Raw genomic sequence first — 23,431 nt, forward strand, 5'->3', positions numbered from 1 at the left:
ACCATTTGCCAGTTTCTGGGTATTAATCTTGTTTCTAGTTATTTTGATGATTTTTTCCTGGTAGATTGGCATCTCAAAAGTGGTTTGCTGGATCAGAAGATGTGATTATTATTAATTTTAAAAGCTTTGTAGCAGCTTTCTACCACATTCTCATTAGCACTAGGTGTTGTCTCTCTTTAAAATTTGTTTAGTATCACGTGGGCAACATGGCTTAATATTGTTTTAATTGGCACTTCTTTGATTACCAGTGATCTCCAGCACGTTGTCTGATGTTTATTAATGATTATAATTGCTTTTTTCTGAAAGTTGGGCAGTGTGTTAAAGGTTCAAACACTTCACATCTTGGGGCTGGCCCGGTGGCGTAGTGGTTAAGTTCACGCTCTCTGCTTTGGCAGCCCGGAGTTCTTAGGTTCGGAGCCTGGACATGGACCTACACAGTGCTCATCAAGCCATGCTGTGGCAGCATCCCACACACAAAAATGGAAGAATATTGGCACAGATATTAGCTCAGGGACAATCTTCCACAGGCAAAAAAGAAGATTGGCAACAGATGTTAGCTTAGGGCCAATCTTCCTCACCAAAAGAACAAAACAAAACAAAACAAACTTTACAGCTATGTAACATCTGAAAAAATATTCAAGGAAAAGAGTATGTAAAACATCAAATACTTTGTGAGTCTGTGTGTGTGTGTGTGTGTCTGGTCACAACATTGTTGCTCAAAGTAAAGGATCTATATTATCTAGTTAGTACTGATAGGATTTTTCTAAGATATTTGTATAATTCACAGATGGTGTAACCTATATGCTAACACCAATATTTAACCTTATGTGAAACTTATATAAATAAGTTTGGGAAAAAAGAAGTGCAACTTGTAAACTGGTGTATTCCATGTCCACATTCCAGAATGGCCTTTAGCAAATGAACGTAGTGATAATAATCCCCATTTCCACAGTTTCTATACTTTACAATTTTTTTGTGTATGATTTTATTTAATTTCTTTACAACCACCTCTTTTGAGATTGGAAAAGTACATTCTGTATTCCAGTTTTGCAAGTAAGGGAATTGAGGCCTAAAAGGAGAAGTTTTTGGTTGCCCTGAAATCTTAATTGAGTATATGTGATTTAGCGACGTGATCATATTTTGTATGGTGGCACCGTAATTCCATATGACTGGACCACGGTTTTCAAAACCAGTCCTCATTGCCGGCTGTGATGTTTCTTTCTTTCTTTTTTTTGCTGTTACATACAAAATCGCAATAAATACCTGACAAATGCACTTTTGTCAGTGCCCCTGATCATTTCCTTACATTTGAGCCCCAAATTTGAAATACTGCGTCAAGTGTTATGAACTTTTCAAGGCTCATCATCAAATTACTAGTTTTCAAGGCCAACCATTTCAGAAGGCGTCTCTTTTTATAGAGAGGAATACCAAGCCCAGGGGAGAGGTGCCAATGTTAATTTGCTCTCTGTTCTCAATATCGTTTTAGTCTTTCCTCAGTCATATTCCGTATCTCATATGTCTCTGCCCTTTGCTCATAGTGTGATAGTTCTTTTTCCCTGATGTTCAAGATGACTTCATAGACCTTCCATCAATAGCTAAGCTCACTTACTTTTCACCTAAAACCAATAATCTTTCCCCCTGTCCTGGCCTTGGAAAACATGATATTGAGCTTCTTTGATCTTAAGTGAATTTATAAGCAGCACTAAATCCCCATCTAGAATACAAATGTGAAACCCACATGGTCAGAGATGTATATCCAATCTACATTATGTGGCTTTTCACACTGAGGTTAAAGTCTGATGCTAACATGCAAGATAGACATCATCTCATCAAAAGCATGTATCTTTCTCCTTGGACCCCAGGGGATTACAGTAGGTTCCAGACTATTTGTCTAAATTCATACCTATGCCTAAAACAGCACCCTTACTTATTTCTAAGCCTTGTATTTCTAAGCCTTGTCTCTGCATCAGAAGTAGCTGTTTTGTCTTATGTCAGTCATGTTCACGGAATTTTTAGGTTGTCGATTATAAATGTTACTCTGACTTTCATTTTTAGGTACCTAGTAGAAGAAATCAAGAAAAGAGAAGGATTCAAGTTACTGCTGGAAGTAAGTGATTACGAAATTGTGCTTGTGATTTTGTCAGTCAACAGTGATGAAGGTGGTAATTTTCTAATCTGTTATATTTCATTGCTTTTTGTGTTGCAGACTTAGAAACACGTCATTAGCTTAATTCTTAGAGCCCATTATGTTAATTTACTCTATTAGTGAGTATTTTTCCTTTGTTGGATTCACAGAGAACACTCTTGCCTTTAAGTATTGAAAATTAAAGTGCTCAATAATAATTACCAAGGATAATACTGAATGAATTATGACCTCTATCTTGATATATAAATTGTATAATGATTGTACTGCAAATATTCAGCTGTGCTATAGTGGTGCCTGCATGTGGAAAATCAATTAAGTGAATGTACAATAATGCATCCAGTTTTCTCTTTTTATGAAATAATGAGAGCATATTAGCTTTGGAGCAATGGGAAAACAAGCCATTTTGTTGTTGGTTGTTTGCTATATATAGGAAATAAGGTGGTTAGAAAGATAGAATATATTGCTTTTTTCCCTAAAATATATGGTTAGAAAATATGAAGAATATTATTTAATTCTGATTTTTAAGAAATATAAAGTGTGAGATTCTCTTAGATCTTCTTATAGCATATACTTGGTAGCAATTTTTAACCTAATGTAAAAATTATCTAGAGCTTGCAACCTAAGAACCTGTTCTGTATATAAGCAATTTGGCTATTTTTTGGTATTCATTTATTCAGCAAGATTTATTGAGTAATCGCTATGTGCCAGGCACAGTTCTAGGCACTGGGAGATACAAGACAGGGAAATTCTCTGCTCTCACGGTGCTTACACTCAATTAGAAAGTGGCAGGCAATAAACAAACAAATTAATACATAGGAAACATCAGGTAGTGAGAAGTCTTAATGCAAACAATAAAACAGCTTCATGAGAGATAATCTAGTATACAAATAAGTAATTAGACAGTTACAGATGTGGCAAGTATTATAGTGGAAATAAATCAGGTGAAACGCTGAAATGGGATGTGGGCGGGGGATGGCTTGTTTGGTTTGGGTAGTCCAGGCAGGGCCCTCTGAGGTTATCTTTGAGCTGAGACCTGAATGATGGTAAACAGCATGCCATGCAGACATTTGAGGGAAAGGCCTTCTAGGTAGAATCAATAGATAACTGCCAAGGCTTAATGCTGGAAAGAGTTCTATGTGTTTGAGGAGCCAAAATAAGGTGTATTAAGCAAGGACGGGAATAGTAGGTGATGGTTTTGGAGAGGTGGGCAGAGATCAGCTCAGGTGGAGACCAGTAGGCCATGGTAAGACCCTTGGCGTTTATTCCAAGTGTAATCATTGGAGAAGTTTAAGCACAGGAGAGTCTGACTTCCATTTAAGAGATCATGCTGGATGTCATGAGAAGAGAGGAATGGGAGGTGGTGGTGAAAGGAGGACAAGAAAAGAATAAATGATACAAATTGGGAGACTGTTGCAGGAGTTCAGGTGCCATAGGATTATGGTGCCCAGGCAGCTTTGGGAAATACTGCTCTGGAGAACCCTGACCATGGTTTCTGCCACTATCTACAAAGGACGCATCAGACTAGAAGGTTCTGAGAATCCAAAGCTCCTGAAAACTAGGGATATAAAGGAACTTGCAAAGATAGCAGAAGAATCTATATTTAAATAACTTTCTGGTAATGCTACAAAGAAGCAAGAAGACAAATTTAGAATGTGGAATATTCTACAGGACAACTGACCTGGTTTCTTCAACAGGTCAGTGGCATGAAGAAAAATAAAGGAGAGAGTAGCGATGATCACTTTAGGGTTCGAAGAGACCTAAGAGGTATAACAACCAAATGCAGTGTATGGACCTGTTGAAATCTTGGTTTGAACAAGCCAATGGTACTTGTAATTAGTCTGTGGGTGGTGAACATGATGTAATCTACACAGAAGTCGGAATACATTACGATGTACATTTATTTGAAAGTTATATAATGTTATAATCCAATGTTACAATAAAAAATAACGTTAAAAAAATTAAAAGAAACAAGTCAATTGAAAAATGTAAATTTTGAAACAGTTGAAGAATTTCTAATATGAACTGGTAGGAATTATTGATAATCTTGTTAGGCATGATAATGGCATTATGACTGTAAGAAAATGTCTATATTTTCTAGAGATGCATATTTACGCATCTGGGGATGAAACAACAGCTCTGTGACTGGCTTGAATTTGACTTTGAATCACCTTTTTCATTTTTTTGTGGTTGAATTACTGCTTTATTTTCTCAAATTGGAATTGCCGCCTTTATTTCTCTGGCTATGGGAGCTATAGTAATTATGGACAGTGCTATGCACCTCATAATTGCACAGTCTTTTGATAGAGATAAGAAGAAAAGTGATGAGAAAAAAGATGAACTGATTTAAAAGTTATTTATATGTTCTTCCTAAAAGCTTAAAGACTGAGGGAGGAACCTCTTGCCATCATCATCAGGGAACTGCAAACATTCACATCCTTGTAATGAAAGTTAAGTGGGTGTTAATCATTAGGCAGCCTTCTGCCCTGAATATTTTGTCTGTGCGAGCCAGATGACCCCAAAGCAGTAAAGGTGACTTCCTCGATGGTACTCCAGGATGCCTACTTAGAAGGATTTTTGTATGTGATCTGCATTTGCTTATTTTCTCTGTATTCTGTTTGGACAAATAAACTAAATTTAGACCTTGAATTTCACATATAAGTGTCAAGTTGATTAGACTCTTTTTGTTAACAAATGCTTTCTTTGGCTTGACTAACTATAACCCTAATGCATACTTAGGAGATACAAAGATTCGATTGGAACCCAGGTCTGTGAAACTGCAAGTCTTTCAGTTTAGGAAAAACAGAGGTCTATAATTATATATTTTTTCACTGTTTAGCAGATAGCTGTGAGAGTGTTAAATGGAACGTTGAAAACAGTAAATGAACACAACAAAACAGAGTATCTGGTGCTTGAATATCTTTTCTTGAAAAGAGCAAAAATAATGTATATCTTCTTGAAGATGATTGAAAGTTATCATTTCAAATGAATTCTGCATTATTCATAGGCCCCTGAAAATCATCTCTATTTTCCTGTGTTGGATCTAAGATCTAATAGATGTTTTCCTCGAGGTATATTCATTCTTATACTATCATTCACATATTTTATTTTGATCTCTCGGGAGAGTCGTAATTATTCAACTTTTGTTTTTCTCTTCCTGAGTTCTACATTAGGAAGAGTTATTTAGGTTTCATAGACTTTCTGAGTTATAAAGGATCTTCAAGGACATCTAGTCAACTTCCTGCTCAGTGCAGGAAATCTCTCTTAACAGTACCTGTAACAGGAGGTCAGCCTCTGCCTGGACACTTCCTGTGCCAGAGAATTCAGTTCATTCCTCTTCCAGGGAGCTCTAATTATTCATATTCAAATACGTATTGAATCCTACTGTTAGCATGTATCAAGCAGATTGCAATTATAATTATCTTTTTATATAGTTTTATTAGATCACAACAACCTTATAATTGCTAAATCCAATGCACATCATTTAATCTTTTTCTTATTAGACTTCTGCAGCATTTTATACCATTATCCACTCCATCCCTCTTGAAATTCTCTCCTATCTTGGTTTCTTTGGCTTCCTCTCCCAGTTTTTATCCTTTTCATGTGACGTTTTCTTCTCAGTCTCTATGTGAAGGTCTCTTCATCTGGGTACCCCGTTAAATGTTCTGCTTCACTCTTTTGTCTTTGGCCCTTCATTGTGTCCACATGCTCTCCTTGAACTGTTTTATCCATATCTAGAGCTCTGTTGTCAATAGCCTCAATAATGTCTCCCTCCTTGACTTGTTTCCTAAACTCTAGTCCTTTGCATATAGGTATGTCCTGGAATTTTCTTTCTTTTTTTTTTTGTTTTTTGAGGAAGATCAGCCCTGAGCTAACATCTGCTGCCAATCCTCCTCTTTTTGCTGAGGAAGATTGGCCCTGAGCTAACATCCATGCCCATCTTCCTCTACTTTATACGTGGGACGCCTGCCACAGCATGGCGTTTGCCAAACGGTTACATGTCGGCACCCAGGATCCGAACCAGCAAACCCCGGGCCGCAAAGAACCGGAACGTGCGAACTTAACCACTGCACCAGCAGGCCAGCCCCATGTCCTGGAATTTTCAATTAGACCCCCACAGGCACCTCAAATTCAACATTTGTAAAGCTGAAAGGTAGCCGTTTTCTTTACCCAAATTCTATATTCTTCTTTTGGTCATTAGAACTATGATCCATCCAAACAAAAATCTTGATGTTGTCTTCATATCTTCCTTCCCCTTCCCCTAAATATATCTTTGTTGCTACTCTTTTCCACTCCTGAAGCCATTGACTTCGTTCAGGCCCTCATCACTCCTCAAATTGGCTCTGTCTCCTAACTCGTCTTCTACTTTCAGACTTAGACCCTTCTAGCCCATCTCCACACTGCAGCCTCACTGTGGACTTTTAAAATGAAATCCGTTGCCTAGATTGAAACACTCCAGTGACTCCACATTGCCTCTAGCATCAAGCCCAAATTCCTAAGTATGGCAGATGAGGAAGCCCTTCATGAGGTGACAACCATCTCCATTTCCAGCTTCACCTCTCTTCGGTACAACCCGTCCTCTATTCGTTCCAAGTTCTTGCCATCCCCCTGAATATACTGGCTTCCACATGTGTACTATTCCTTTTGCCAGGAATGTTTCTTGGATTACAAGAAATTTCTTCGTTTGTACTGCTCATTCCATTGCAGTTTAATTGCCTGTACCTTGCTCCGTTACTAGTCTGAGAGTTCCTGGAGATAAGCATATAGTACAAGTCATTTTTCTCATCCCGATGCCTGACCCAATATCTAGAACACGGAAAATTTATGCTTATTAAATTGAACATTTCAGTTGCCCTTCTTTGGAAATGCTATAATTTTTTAATATTCCTCTTCAAACATGGTTCACAGATACGAGCATAGTGATGTGTCTCACCTAGTACAGATTTTAATGGGGCTATTCATCAGCTTGAAAACGACATCTTTTTATGCTAATATAATCCCAAATAATAGTTACTACACTGATAGAATGCTTGCTGTATGCCAGATATAGTAGTAAATATTGAAAATAATCTCCTTACTCATCAAACCCACTCCGTGGCTCAGACAATATGATCTCCATCTGATAGATTAGGAAGCTGAGGCTCAGAGAGTTTGACACTTGTCCAAGCAAAGACCTGGTGAAGTTGGGATTCAAACCATATCTATGTGACTCCAAAACCCAGTCTTTCCATGCTACTCAGGGCTGTCTTTGAAATATTTCAGCAGTCTAATCAAATATTTAAAATTTAGGAGCTTGAAGTCAATTAATAGCCACCATGGCCTCTCTCTCCGTTCCGTATTTGCATGATTGATTGTTTCGTTCTATGTGCTAGATTCTGCATCTATACTTATTAAAATGCGTACTGCTAGGTTTGTTTTTTATCACTACTATTGTGATCTAATGACATTACAAGCAAAGGAGATGAATTTCTTTTGACATGACTCAGTTTTAGAGAATGCAAGCTACATGTTTGTGACCATTGACTTTTTCCCTCAAGGGGTCTCATATCATTTGCTCAATAATCCTTGCAGGAATTGACATCAAATCACCTGCTTTATTTCTTGGGATATATCTATTTTTTCCTCTTTGAAAATCAGGATAGAGTGCATCCATCTTTTCTTCACTGACACTTCTCTTCTCCATGAATTTTTAGAGATTATGACAATGGTTTTACTGCTATAGGTTTTTTGTGTCCTGCCCTATCATCTGTCTGGTTTAGACACTTGGATTCCTTTTTATATCTTCTCAAGTTTATGGTGTTAGAGAACGTAGACTAAATGTGTTCCTAAGACACCCAAGAGGTCAGGCTTTCATATACGTAGGGAATTAAGTGGCATGTGAATGGTTCTACTCTGAAAATACTCACTAGTGCTATGAAGCCTCCTGAAGGAAGTCAGTATATAGAATGCAAGCTACAGAGGCAAAGATACAGGGAAAACTCAAATATTTTTCTTGTGAACATTCAAGGGGATGTCTTTTCCAACTCTTAATAATTTTGGAAATGACTACAGTAATGGTATTTCACCAAATGGAGCATCAAATTTCCTCCAATGAAAGAAGTGAAGTGTCAAAAAGGCTTCCCAGTTTTTCAAATGTCATAGCACTGAAGCCATGCCATTCTAAAAGAGACCATTTGGGGGAAAGGAACCACAGATATGTCACTTTTAAAATATCTAAACAGAAACTTATGAAAGGAAGCAAATTTATAAGGTGATTCAAAGTTCTAGATCCTAACTTATGAAGTATAGAGCACATCTGGTAGCAGATAAAAACTGTTGCAAAATGATTCATAATGTTGCCACATAAATGAAAAGAAATAACTAATTTAATGATGTAGTAGTCAGGGTCCAATAAGAAGACAAAAACTGCACAGCAATTTGAAGTGGGAAAGTGCAATATAAAGAATTATTGTCCTTGCTTCGGCAGCACATGTACTAAAATTGGAAGGTTACAGACAAGATGAGGATGGCCCCTGTGCAAGGATGACCCACAAACTTGTGAAGCATTTCATATTTTTTTAAAAAACAATTATTAACAGGGGCTTGGAGTCAGAGGGGATTGCCTCATGGAGAGAAAGAGAACCCTAAAAAGTACAGGAATAACAGATATAGAGAACTTCCACTACTCCTGGAACTGAGATAGGGCGTCCAGGCAAGAAGCCACCCCCTCCCTGGCTGAGATCCAGACTTGGTTGGACAGAGCACAGTGTGGCTCACTGGATGGCAGGGAAGTTCACTGAGGTGTCACTCCAGTGGGATTCTCTAGAAATCCACCTTCTGGAGTGCTGGAGAAAGCCATTTTCAGGGCAGTGTCATACCTCGGAGCTCACTCCAGCTACCCACGGGGGTTCCAGAGAAGCCATCCAAGGCCATGTGCCTCGCTGGCAGCACTCCCTTATGGAACCACCTGAGGGGAGTGTGCCAGGTAAAGCCTTTTACGGGTGCCCCCCTGCTGCCAGTCAGCTGTGAAGCCACCAGAGGGGGTGGTGCTGGGGGAGCGGTTGGGGGGCCACTTGCTGCTGGTCACCAAGGCTGCTGAGAAGCAGCACACATACTGCAGGAGACCCATGAGGAGAGCAGATCAGAACCAGGAAGAGACACCTCTTCCTTCTCAGTGACCCTCCAGCACCCTCTGCTGATAAATTCTAAGATTGGACCGGACGGCAAGGAGAAATGCTTATAGAGTCTACCTCCATTTTCACAGGACACAAAGAACGGGAGGATTTGGAGCTGAGAGGCAATAAATTGGTAACTGACATAAATGGTATCTAGAAAAAAAATCTTTGTTGATACAACATGCATTCCTAGAATCTAGTCACAGATAATAACTGTATTTTTTCTACTTTCTAATCAACTATAGCTACTTTATTTTAAAAGATTTATTCACATTAAATGATTAAAAGTCTTGAAAGCCAGTACATTCTATGTTAGAGAAACCAATCACTTACAAATTAGAAATCCAAATATAAATTGTGCAAATTTTTAAAAACTATTGTAGTCTCATGATAAATATTTGTGGAAATTGGGTTAAATTACATAGTACTTGATTTTGAATTACTCTAGATTTGTAGCTCTTCTTTTTTGTCAAGTCCAATAAGCATGTCACAAATTTCAAAGGTGAAAGGATGATCAGATCAAGAACATCTTGTTGAGCTGAGAATGTTTCTGCGCATTCACTTGTGATTTAAAATCCACGAAAATCAGAACTCTATGTAGTACCAGTCTTAATTTTAAGATATGAAATGAGAGCTATTTCCTCTTTCTGAAATACTTCGAAACTTTATACTGACACTGGAGCATAACTGATGGTTATCGAGAACTATTATAACATTGGTTATTACCTACACACTGTGTTTGCGGTGGAAAAATGGGAATCATTTCAAATACTGTCACTGCTAAGAATCAAATAAGGAAGATGCTGAGTGGGTGGGCATGACCAATAATCTTTCCTGAATACAGTTCTGTGTATCCAATATACACATCATATAATATAAATAATAAATAAGTAAAGATCTATAATATAAAATATGTAATATATATAAAATATATGAATATATAATATTATATGTATAAGATAATATATAGAATATATAATATATAAAATATATATATGATATAAGACCTCCAATATAGTGTCCCAAATCACCTGGTCATTGAATACAAGTCTTGCCATTGCCTTTGGCATGCCCTGTGTTTTTTGTCCAGTGAGGATGAAAGGTGTGGTGGAGAAGACCTCCTTGTCTGTGTGGCAATGGCTAGACTAAAACCTGTTTGAGAATGTTATTGCATATTTAACCAAATTGTGTCTCATAGAAAAGCAGATTACTGGGGAAGATGACTGGGCTATGGCCACTTGAGATCAGGCTTTCTCAAACATAGATGATGCATACTCACTTCAGAATCACCTGGGAGGCTTCACAAAATGCCAGTTCTTCAGCCTTTTCTATGAGGGACTCTGGGCATTCTAAGCACAGGGACTGAGAATCTGTACTTTGAGCAACCCCCTAGCTAACTCACATCCTTTCTGATACTTGAGACTGAAACTGATATTTGAGAGCCTGGTATCAAGGTGATGCTCTTTCTTTTTTCCAAAGCGGCATTGGCTAGGGTCACAGAGGGCTGGTCAGTGAAGCCTGAGTGGGGCGTATGTTATCAACTCACAGGTAATCAGGGATTTTGCATTTATCAGGTATTGCAGGTAACAGAAGCCAACTTTGGCCTCCTTAGGGAAAGAAGGAATTATCGGAAGGATATGATGGCATAAAGATTAGAGTTGAAGAGGATGGAACCAGGACATCTCTGGGCACATGTGTATCAGGCAGAGCTGGGTTGAGTTGGCTTCAAAGTTTACAATGTTTATTCCTGATTTTGTGCTCTTCCCTTACCTGGAGGAAAGAGCACCCTCTAAGTGTACCCAACTGAGAAGAAAAATTTCCCATTAGGCTGTTATCAGAAGTAAGCAGAATGGATGTCTACTCTGTCCGATTCTGACTTATCAACGTAATACACACATGATAACTCTTAAAGAAACTAGCTAAGAGTTTAATTGCATTCTAAGATTAACCTTAGGTTAACAAAACTTTCAAATTTTCTTAATCCTCAGCCTGAATATGCCAATATTTGCTTTTGGTACATTCCACCAAGCCTCAGAGAGATGGAAGAAGGACCCGAGTTCTGGGCAAAACTTAATTTGGTAAGTAAGAAGTAAATTGAATTTTCCCTTTTGTTAAAATAGATTCAATGCCCATTGTCTATTGATCCTATAAATAATTCCCTATTTGCAAGAAACTCTTGAAGATCTAGAGAGGTGGCTCCTGGTATATTAATTCCTGATGACATGACAAACAGTTGTAAACATTGTTTACATTTAACAAATTAGCATATTTGATGCACACACAAATTCAAAATAATTGTGCTGCTTTCAAGATCGTTACAGAATTTATTAGAAGCTCTAGTTCACAGTACACTTCACACAGTGTGTCTGGTAATGGGACACAAGGTTAAAGTTATACGATTAACAGCTTCTTCTTTCAGCTCTGCTAGTGCCCATCTGTGACCATGTGCATCACCTCACTTGGAGATAATGTTGAAAGTCTAAATCTGTTGGCCTTTGTGAGTGTGACACCTTTTGTTCTTTTCACCAACAAAGGCCCTGCATCTTATGTCCAAGGGGCTTATGTGATAAAAAAGAAAAGAAGTGCTAGCAAACGGGTTTCAGCTGATCATCGAACAAAATGTGCTTGAAAGTGTTTCACACCCAGCTGGTGGAGGAGAAGCTCCAGGCTCTAGGGGCTTCTTTTGTCTACCCTGCACCCTTCCTCACATGGCCCCGCCGGTTAAAATCCTGCCTCTAATTCAGATTTCCAAGAACTATGAAGTCTTATGAGTCAGCACTACTTTATCCCCTTCCCGTGCTGCATGGACATAATGTATATAAACATGACCCTGGTTAGTAAAAGCTCTGGCTTGCAAACCCCTCCCTACCCTCAGTGGGGAAATCAATGATGGCTTTAATGGCTTTTATAGGTGATAGCCCTTCTACTTGACCTTTAGAAGAAAAGGAAAAACTCGCCAGTCAGGCAAGCAGCACACATTGACTGAGTGTTCGCTGTGCTGTGCACTGGAGACACAAACACCAAAAAGACTTGGTCCCCGCCCTGAAGAAGCTCATATTTGAGGAGACAACTGAGCAAAGAGATAATCACCAGGTACCTAGTAGGTGCTAGATGGAGATAAATCCTGTTTATAGAGACAACAGAGGGGCAGGGTATCTGCCCCAATATGTGACACTAGAGCTGAGTCTTGAACAATAAGTAGATGCCAGTCAGGGGACAATTGTAAAGAAGTGGATCCTGGGAAGAATGACAGCATGATGGCCCAGATCTTAAGAGAGGGGGTTGTGAGTCAAAGATCATAGGGCTGCCAAGAGCAGTGGTGGGAGATGAGACGAGAGCAACAAGCAGAGGGAGGGTCATGGGGTCCTTGTCTTTCATGAGCTTGGAATTTGTTCCTAATTAGGAGGAAGAGGGAAGACCATGGCCTTTAAGCCATAGCCACCTCACCTGCAGCATCTCCTTTTAGCCTCGGGTCATTTTCTGTTTATTCATGGCTCATTAAACCTCCGGGACTGTAACATAATGCATATCCAATATATAAATCTTCTCCCTCTTGTCAAACCTGTGATCAGGCAGCAGAGATGGGAAGAGATGGATGGTGTTATCTGTGCCTTTGCCTAGACAAGCCCTTCAATACCCATTTCAGCAGTTAACATAGTCTTGGGGTTCATCTTGCATTTTTGTCGCTCAAGGCAAGTAGGAAAGCGCTAAAGAATACATTTCAGATGGTAAGTAACCCATGAAAAGAAAGAAGTCCTGGACAAAGTGGGAATTTAATGGTGGGGTTTCTAGGGACATTTTCCGCTTTGATGGAATGCAACTGACATTTTTTGGTGGAATGGGGGAATAATTGCTTAGAGTTGGGAAAGAGATGGTTGGCATTTTTCTCACTTCTTGATTGTTAAGAAAAGCAACGAGGAATGTGATATTTGTGTTTTACTGACTCAGTACTGTTGCATAGACACGGATCAGGATAACTAAGTAGTCCCGTTATGTTTGGGAATATTTTTGACTCACTCTTTCTTTATTTAAAGAAATATCTACTTTATTTAGTCTCATAAAATTCAAAATTGAGGATGGATATATAAGATAAAATAAGATAATTCAGCCTATATTACACTTTTAATCTTAACTGGAAATTAAATATGAATCAGGACATTCTCTTCTTTCCTCACTATTTGCCAGCTCTGATTCTTTTGTGGTTAATATCCATGATTCTCTATCCTTTCATTTTGGAAATGCTTTTCTGCCATTTAGAACCGTGGGTCCCTTGCCCAGTCTAATATTGTACTATTTTAATTGTTACGGTTGCTTCTGATTAGTAAACATGTGCATTGCCAACAAATTATCATGGTTCTCAGATTCTTAGTTTCCTTTTATTCTCTCTCTTGGTGTGGGGGTGTGTGCATGAATTTGGCATGTGCATGAAAGGAGGCATGGAAATCTATTGTTGATGTACATGGTTTTATGCTTACTGTAGCACGAGAAAGCAAGTATGTGATTTATAACCTGGAGTGTGCTTAAAGCACACTTGAAATTTATTTCAGGATTTATCTTAGATGGAGAATCACAGACCAATAAATAAACTGAATACGGCTTTCCCCCTCCAATTCAGACTAGTGTCAGGTGGAGCTGTCAGATTTCAGAATCTGCGACGTGGTAAGTCTTCCCTTTGGCAGCAGGAGGAGAGAGGGATTATTTTGTAATGAATCTGGAGTTTCAGAGTACATGTGTGTCGTGTATGTGTGTGTGCGCTTGCAAATGTGCATGCACATGTGCGACTATTTTGAGAACACAATCACTCTGCAGTCTAATGAAACTATGATGGTCACTCCGTGACACTATATTCCATCACTGAGTTCCAGCGACTTCTCTTTTTGAGACGGCCTCCATAAAATGCCCTTCTTTCTGATTCTTTCGGGCATTGTCGTATTCTAGGTCTTCATGAGTTCCCTGCCCAGGTTGCATTTGCCTCTTTTCTGGTCTCCTTGCCTCCTGCCATCTCCTTTTCCTGTTTATTTTCTTTACTCTCTGCACATTCATACCTCCACCTCTGCTTTATTGTGTCACTCTCCTGCTGGAAGTTTCTGAATGGCTTCCTATTCTTTATAGGAGAAGTTTTCAACCCTATAGACCCAATGACCACTGTTCATAGTAAATATATATATTTTCTTTGGTGAGGAAGATTCACCCTGAGCTAACATCTGCTGCCAATCCTCCTCTTTCTTTTTCGCTTGAGGAAGACTAACCTTGATCTAGTATCTGTGTCAATCTTCCTCTATTTTGTATGTGGGATGCCTCCACAGCATGGCTTATGAGTGGAGTAGGTCCACGCCCAGGATGTGAACCCACAAACCCGGGCTGCCAAAGCAGAATGCGTGGAACTTTAACCACTCGGCCACAGGGCTGGCCTCCACAGTAAATATTCTTAATGTTCCACTTACCCACCTAAAATAAAACCAGTAGAAAATATGACATATCTACACATAATTTTGTAAAAGGCAATAGAAGGCCTTACATGTAATATGAGGGAAAAATGATATTTTTAGTAAAGATAAGTATTTCATTACGTAAGTGCTTAGGCATGACAATATTAGAAGACATGAAGAAGGAATAAGATTCTCTCACATACTTTTAGAATCACAGTGAATCATACAAACTCAGACTGTTATACGTAGGTGATGTTGCTGATGCAGATAACAGGGACGGTGTGGTATTAGTGACATAATTTTCAAAAATGGTGTACAACTCTTGGTGAAACATTGAAGAAAACGTTTTTCCCTTGATTTTCATGGTAGTAGAAAACTTAGTATTTATGAAAAATGGGCACAGAATATTCTACATTTGCATGTAAAACAGAGTTCAGTTCTGGGCTTGATTAATTGTAACCAGGCTTCTGACCTCATGCATTTCCGGTAGGACATTTGAAAGTCATGCCAGACCAGAGACAGTTTTTCATTGCTCAGGATTGCTCTGCACATTGCGGGGCAGCTAGCATCTCCGATCCCCACCCACCTAACAGCAGTGGCATCCTCCAAACATTATGAAAACCAAAACGATCTGCCTAAATTTCCAAAATCTTCACTAGAGGTGTAGTACCGTTCCTGGAGAATGACGGGTCCCCAGGGGACAATCTAGCCCATCCTACTCGGCATCCAAAGGCCTCTAAGTCCAGTCCTCAGGTATCAAAATAGCAAGAAATTTTAAAGGACCTAAATATTCAACTACAGGGAATTGGTTACATTTCAGTAACAATTTATATGCAAATTTCTAGTGTATAGACAATTAAAATTCTGTTCCAAAATAACATATTCATAATGTATTATTAACTGAAACATGAGTTATAAAAGAGTCACTATAGTATGATACCAATTTTGAAAAATTATATGTTCGTATATACATAGGTGTTTATACACATACAAAATATAGTATATGGTTAGATAAGGGGCAGACAGTAGGCTCCAAAATATTTTAGAGATAGAGTTATAGGTGATATTTCCTTTTTTGTGTGTTATTCTGCAATTTCTTAATTTTCTGCAATTAATGAATATTGCTTTTATGAAAATATCAAGAATAATAAACCACAGTATCGAGTAATTGACCTAACGAAGCGATAGACTTCCTTGAGTGCTTATCTAGACAAAGCCTATCCAGGTTTTGACCTCAATCTCCTAACAAACAGTTAAAAAAACTGAAAAAAATAATTGAGGATTCACTCCAATTTATGTTTACTGTTTTTAAACTATCTACACGTATTACTTTTTAAATATAGTATGTATATTGAAAAAATACACAACGTAAGTTTTCTTAAGGATGAATCTTAAATTTTTAATTATTAAGAAGTGTTCTGGGGGCCAGCCCCATGGCTGAGTGGTTAAGTTTGTGCGCTCCGCTGTGGCGGCCCAGGGTTTCGCTGGTTCGGATCCTGGGCACGGACAGGGCACCACTCGTCAGGCCACGTTGAGGCGGCATCCCACATGCCACAACTAGAAGGACCTGATACTAAGATATACAACTATGTACGGGGGGGATTTGGGGAGATAAGGCAGGAAAAAAAAAAGGAAGATTGGCAACAGTTGTTAGCTCAGGTGCCAATCTTTAAAAAAAATAAGAAGTGTTCTAATCTTTTCTTCTTATACCACAGAGGATTGTCTTGTTCGGACATCATGATTGTACCATAGTCAATCAATTTGTTTGCAAAGTGTTTTCTCTCATGACTTATTCCCAGACGTATTACCATATAATTTGTCTTCCCTTCCCGTCGCTCTCCTTCTCTCTCCTTACTGAAATACCCACACCATCCACACTGACTTTAAGGTCAGAGGCGCTGCTGCTGATGATTTACAGTGAGATCTTCCACAGCCCTCTCAGGGCGCCCTGAAGCTTCCAGTATCATGGTGGCGCTACATTTGCTCTCTAAAGCCACGGCCCCAAATAACGTTATGTGCGTTTGTTTCTTCTGAGGCTGCATCCCAGTGATGAGATATGGAGGGCAAGGGAGTTGGGGATGGACTGCAAAGATAAGCCAGGAAGCGTTAAGACCCAGAGAATGTACTGAAAATTCCAGTAGTTTGCTTGTCTCGTCCTTACTCGGTGTTCTGAAGCAGAAGATTTCCTCTTTTGTCAACGTTTCATACGTGACTCTACATCATGCCACCAAAATTTACATTCTTGAAAGTAATTAGCAAGTTGTCTTTTGGTACTCAGGCATGGTCACTTCAACTTTTTTTTATTTGCTGACCTGCAGATTTGTGAGGAATATCAGTCATTTCCCCTCAACGCTGGGGGAGGAATAAATCTGTTAGAACATTCTTGATGGGTTTGTTGTTTTATTGCTTATTTGGTGACGTAACTTGATAGGACATTCCAGATATCTTTAGAGGGAATTTAGTGTTCTCCCTGGCAGGCTCCTGACTAAGAGCACTTGCAGATGAGATTGCACAATCTGGGTAGGACGATGTGCTCCCATGGAAGTCTCACATCAAAGACGCCTGAACAGGCCACATTCTGGGACTGCAGGCAGGCCTGTGGGGCCCCTTGCTCTACCATTTGTCTTGCATATGAACACACATGTGTGTAAATTCACACATGTGCATAAGAGGGCATACACGTTTTGAGAGCTTCTGTATATTTTTGAGGATTCTGATTCTAATTTTCTTTCAGTCACCATCTGTGATATCAGTATATCCGATCACTCATTTCTGGATTGTGAACTAAAAACACCCATTATTTTAAAGGTGCAACAGAATTTTTTTAGTATTTTCGAAGACGAGGTACTTTTTTAACCTGTGACATAGGATTTATAATAGGTTTTTTGAAAATCATGTTTCCTGGTGGATTTCACTCATTTTAAAGCTATACTTTCTTTATAATTTACATTTAAGAAAAATCTAATATAGAAGTGTCTTTTAAATAAACTCTTTCTGCATGTGACTTGAGTGCCTCTGCTTGTTCTGACAGTGGCTGAGAGGTAGGTTTCCAAAAATGCTTAATTAGTGAATTTCCTACGTCTTGTAGGTACTGTATTCTCTTCTCCCAAATTATTAAGACTGAGATAAAATGCTTTTCTTTTAAATATTCTTTCAGATAGAGATGTTAAGATGTATAATTTGTCAGAGTCTGCTAGTTGTAATCAGTTTTGTTCTTGTGTCATTCTGCAATTAAGGGTCAAGGAGCCACTTAATGTACATCCCGTGTAAGTATGGCCTTCTTTAGAAATCAGCTGGGGAAGCTGGGGTGTCCCTTCTGCTGAAGGACGTGGAAACTCTGAATGTTTTATGTTTTCTATGCTCATCTCTCTTCTGTACTTGTTTAGTCATTATCTTTCTAAATAACAATATTCCAGGGGATTTATAAAATTTCAACGAGTGAAAGTATCCAACAACAATTTTGTCGGATGTGCACAGACAATGGGGAAGTTCACAGTGAGTTTTCCATTGTATTTAACAGCACCTTTCAACACATAGGATAAATTTTCTAAATTGTTGTTGCTATTAATTTATGTATTTACTTATTTACTTCTGTTGCTTTTTGGGCTTTAAACCTTATTTTCAGACTCAGAGAGGAACTGTCACGGATAGTAACTTGAATTCCAAGTTCAAGGCTACACAAGTCTTGAGAGAGGCGTGGAGCCCAGAGACCCTGTCTAGTTCTCGGGATGCGGAAAGGAGAAAACACAAGAACAGAATACACCCCTATATCCTAAGTGGGCTGCCACATTTGCCACAACATTACTGTTCCTAAAACCCCTGTTTACAAGTCTGACAGCATGTGACAGCAAAGTACAGATGTCCTCATTAAAAAATTATTTTCTCCTTCCTTTATTTTTCTCTCCTAAGTTTACCAGGCTGGCCTCTCTTGTTTCTGTTGGGCTTTTCTCATTTACTGCGGAAGAAGTTCTGAGCTTGGCTTATCTGTTGAAAATTAAAATTGAGCTGGAGTCTCTGCAGGCTGAGGCTGAGCTCCCGGGCCTGAGGACAGGACAAGACTAGTTCTGAAAGAGGAATTTCCATGCCTGCGGCCTCCCACAGCTCACTCACACCAGTCAACACTCCTTCATTTGTGACTGGCTGATCCACGGGGCACCCTGGGCAGCAGTGTTGAAAAATGAGGCCAAAGAACAGCACTAAAGCTGCATTCCACAAACAGCTTTTGTCCCTTGGACTTTCTGTGCAGCACGCATGCCTGAGTATACTGTTATATTCCACGAGCACGACTGGCCTCGTCTATGCCATTCTCATATGAACGAAGTTGATCACTTAAATCTGCCAGTTTCTTTAGTCTCTGTTCAAATCTTAAGGTCCATCTGAAATTATTCTGAATTTCCAAATATATCAAGGTGAGCATTGAGGAAAGGCAGAAGCTTAACTAATCTTTATGGAACACTTACCACTGTGTCCTGAGTATAATTTTATTTAGTTTACTCATTCAGGGTTACAAACTCAAACATCTATGGAAGCTAGACAAGTAGCATAAATGAGGGCAGTAGACTGGAAATAATTAGTAGGGAGGGGTGAGGACTGTGGTAAACTGGAGAGCACTGGTCCCAGTAAAGGGAGCAGCCTCGACTCTGGTCCTAATGTGGACTGCCATGCGGGAATGCATGTTGACAGGTCTTCTTATTTTTAAGAGATGCTAGATATACAGATAGTTATATGAACTGTCCTTTGCTTTTAATGTTTTAATTGTTGGTAAATGATTTAAAAATGTACACCACACCTATGTCAGTGGGATCTGACCTTCAGGCTTGTAGGTCACAACTTTTACTTAAATCCATCAGTCCTCCATTACCTGTTTCTGTGCACGCGTCCCTGGAAGCTCTTTGAGATGAGGGTGTGTCCCCTCTTTGTCTTTGTTCCTCCAAGACAGCTCATCTGATGGCCAGTCCCCAGCCCACCATCAACATAGAGGGATGCCTGAGTTCTGTGTTGTCTATCAGACGAAGAAAACTCACTGTCACATGCTGTGAGACATGTAAACAGGGGCTTTTAGGAACAGTAATCCTGTGGCAAATGTGGCAGCCCACTTAGGATACAAGGGTGTATTCTGTTCTTGTGTTTTCCCCTTTCCCCATCCAAGAACTAGACAGGGCCTCTGGGCTCCATGCTGCTCAGGGTTTGTGGAGCCTTGAACACAACTGTCTTCCTAGATTTTCTGAAAGCATCAGCTGGTCAATGATGAGGTGATAGAAGAAGGCAAGTGGTTTGCAGGCAGAGAGGCAGGTACAGGGGAGCAAGGAACCGAAAAAGGGGTGCTGGAGGCAAGAGTTCCACAAATAGGGATGACTCCCAGCTTTCCTTCTTTGAGTACACTAAGGGGGTATCTGTGTGTGTGTGTGTGTGTGTGTGTGTGTGTGTGTGTGTTCCAGACGTTGGAATGTCTGCCCATTCCTAACAGGTAAGGACATAGCATAGTCACAGCATATCAAGGGATCATGTTGGTTCAGATCATAAGCATTTCATATATTGGACCAATGACCTAAACGTTAGCACTAGCTGAGACCTCCGGTACCTCTGCAGGACCCTTTGGGGCTATGGGAGCCATAGTAATGACTGAGACTGACTTTTAGCCTGGCCAGGTGGCTCGAGGTTGGATTTAATTTTATTCAAAGGATATAAAGTACTGTGACATTTCTTGCACACCTGAGTTTATGGAGCAAAATTCATACCCACAAAACAATTATTAAGGAAATTACTCTGGACTTGATGCTGTATTTATGGCTGCAAAACGGAGAATGGACCCTGTGCTGAAAGAAACAACTTTTTTGCTTTTTGCATATCTTTGAAGTCCCTTTGTCAGTAGCAAACCTGCCCCCTGGTGGCGCTTTTGCTCATTTTTCCTTCCCTAGTTGGAAAGTGGCACACTGAATGCTGACTGAATGAATGCTGTCATAAAATGTTGCAGAATTGTAGCATCACTGGTGTCATGGCTACTGCCTTCCACCAAACCAAGAAAGGCTCACCTGAGTAAGAAATTCTCAAAGGCTCAGATCGTTCCTTGTCTTCACTTCAAATGTGTTTCTGTTTCTCTTTCTTCGTCTGTCCTCTGGAGGAAGGCGGGTTCCTCATCTCACAGCAGTCTCTGTGGCGTGTCCTGCCTGGACTTCATCCTGCCTGCGGCAGCCTCACCACTGTCTTCCTCTCCTTACATCCCCGCCCACCCTCTTCTCCCCTTTCTTCTCTCTCTCTGTCTCCTTTTTACGTTTTCACTCTTCTTTATTTCCTCTCTAAGATGTTGCTCCCCTCAACTGATAAATAGTCCAGGCTCTGATATCCTTAAAGGAAATACTTTCATGATTTTCTCTTAATCTTGCTTTCTCTCAAGCTCCTTCCCTGTCTCTTTCTCCATTCTTTCGGACTAAACTTCTGAAAAGAAAAGCTTAAAATGTCTTACCCTGTTTAACAGTCTGGGTCATGGTTTATAATTTTGGACACTCATCTTGCTTCCAATATTTCACTATCGTAAACACTGAAGGATGAACATCCTCACGCTCACATCCACCTTGGCTTTTCTTATTTCCAGAAGATAAAGTGCTTAGAATGTAATTGCTGATTGTGAAAATCAAGGTTGTCTTGATCTTGACTCTGGGTATATATTGCGATACTGATGTTTAAGAAGGTTGTATCCATTTACAGTGCCACTAGTGAGGAATGAGTTTACAGGTTGCACTCTACCTGTGGCAACAGTGGGTTTTGCCAGTTTGGGGGAAATATTTAGAAAGCTAAAAAACTCTATCTCAAGTCTGCTTTACTTTATTCTGTTAATCGTTGGTGGGCTGAACAACTTTCTATTTTTTTCTTTACTGATTGTCTTTCTCTATGTATTCACTGTTTTGTTTTCATATTTTCCATATTTATACTTTGAGGTCTGATGTTTTCCTTATATATTTGAATGAGGGTATATGTAGTTTGAGTTTTAAAGCTCTTTTTATCGCGTGGAATGCAAATATTGCCCTCAGTGTAATGTCCTTTTTATTTCAGTCTTGCTATTTTTTCATTGTACAGAAGTTTTAAATTTTTTATGTATTCAAATCTGTCAGTCCTTTCCTTCGTGATTTCTTCTGCTGCTTCAAAGCTGAAGTTACGGCTCTTTCACAAATCTGATAAATATTCTATTTCATCTCCTGCTGGTTTTTCTGTCATTCAATTATTTTTTGTATTTAACTCGTTAATCCACGTGGAGATTATTTTTGTACACAGTGTAAAATATGGATCGAACCGTCTGTTGCCCCAAAATTATTATCTAGTTATTCCAATTTGATTTATTGAATAATTCTTCCAACACTTTTTATTATGGGCACCTTGTGTTATCATGCATTACATTTTTTTAAAAAACCACTTTATTCTATTTCTGGATTTTCCAATCTGTTCTATTGATCTCTGTTTCTGCTTTTGTGCCAGGAACAAAAGGTTTTAATTGATATTGCTTTATAATGGTTTCTCAAAGCTGCTGAAACTCCTTCTGGTTCTTTTTTAAAGCAGCATTTCATATATTTTAAATTTTTTGATATGTATTTCAGAAACTTTTGCCTTTGGTTAAAAAGACATCGTGTTAGGATTTTTATTGGAGTTTAAATCACCGGATCTGGAGCTAAACAAACCCTTCGCTGCTCATTGGCTGTGTAACCATGAGCAAGTTACTTAAACTTCCCCCGCCTGCTCTTTTTCATCAATAACGCGAAAGTGATAAAAAGTGCCTACCTTATAGGGTTTTCATAGGGATTGAATGGCGTAATCCATGTACCATGTGTGGCACAGAGTGAGTGTTCATTAAACACTAGTTTTCGTTATTATTAATCTTTTTGCCCCAAGTTTGAAGGACTACATGAGCTCAAATATTTTCTTCACACCTTTTTGTTTGTCTCCCTCCAAACTACCTTATACACTCTTACCATAATAAACTTTCTGAAATACCACCCTGATCATGTCACTCCTCCATGCTCCCCTTTGTCCCAAAGAGTCCATAATCATTCAGAATGCTGTGATCCATTTAACTCGACCTTCTTGCTTTGTGTCCTGCTAATCCTCTTCATGTCCCCTGCACTCTAGCCAACTCAGCCACCTGTTCCTGCCTTTGTTTGGAAAGCCAGCATAGTACTGTCATTAAACATGTTGCCTTGCCAGTCAGAAAAACTCAGGTTCAAATCCTGGCTTCATTATTTCTTTGTGGTGTGCCTTTTGGCAAAGTACATTACCACACCATGCCTCAGTTTCCTCATTCCATAAAATCACAGTAATAATGATGGGTTATGTATTTGTGGGGGTTAAATGAGATAGTGCCTGTAAACCATTTTCCACAGTGCTAAGTAGGACTGGCTACATAATTTGCAGAGCCTAGTGCAAAGTAAAAATGTGGGGCCCCTTTTTAAAAAATTATCAAGAATTTCAAGATGATGACAGAAAAGCATTAAACCAAGCCTGGGGCCCTTGTAAGCACAGGGCTGTGTGCAAAGGCACAGGTTGCACACCTGTGAAGCCAGCCTTGGTACTGTACTGCATGTTTAATAATAGGGGTGATTGTCGTATTCTTACTTCTTTGCATTTTTTCCCATTGCTACTATCACATGATAGATGCACAATAAATGTTTGCTGAATGAATGAATCAGTGAATAAAGGCATGAACTCAGGTGTTACCC

The 23,431-nt window shown here is 39.3% G+C and overlaps 1 protein-coding gene and 1 non-coding gene across 3 annotated transcripts in view; both read left to right on the forward strand.

Annotated features, from left to right (window-relative positions):
• Positions 1-23,431, forward strand: part of GADL1 (glutamate decarboxylase like 1) — a 157,782-nt gene that overhangs the window by 94,793 nt on the left and 39,558 nt on the right. For both annotated transcript variants that reach the window (XM_046645449.1, XM_046645458.1), the window contains exons 13-14: positions 2,056-2,107; positions 11,286-11,375. In XM_046645449.1, coding sequence (XP_046501405.1) covers positions 2,056-2,107; positions 11,286-11,375 — 142 coding nt within the window. The remainder of the gene's footprint in view (positions 1-2,055; positions 2,108-11,285; positions 11,376-23,431) is intronic.
• On the forward strand, positions 8,594-8,700 carry LOC124231522 (U6 spliceosomal RNA). Its single transcript, XR_006886584.1, has one exon. It is a non-coding gene; the product is annotated as a U6 spliceosomal RNA (small nuclear RNA).

This window comes from Equus quagga, chromosome 1 (assembly GCF_021613505.1).
Source record: "Equus quagga isolate Etosha38 chromosome 1, UCLA_HA_Equagga_1.0, whole genome shotgun sequence".
NCBI lineage: Eukaryota > Metazoa > Chordata > Mammalia > Perissodactyla > Equidae > Equus > Equus quagga.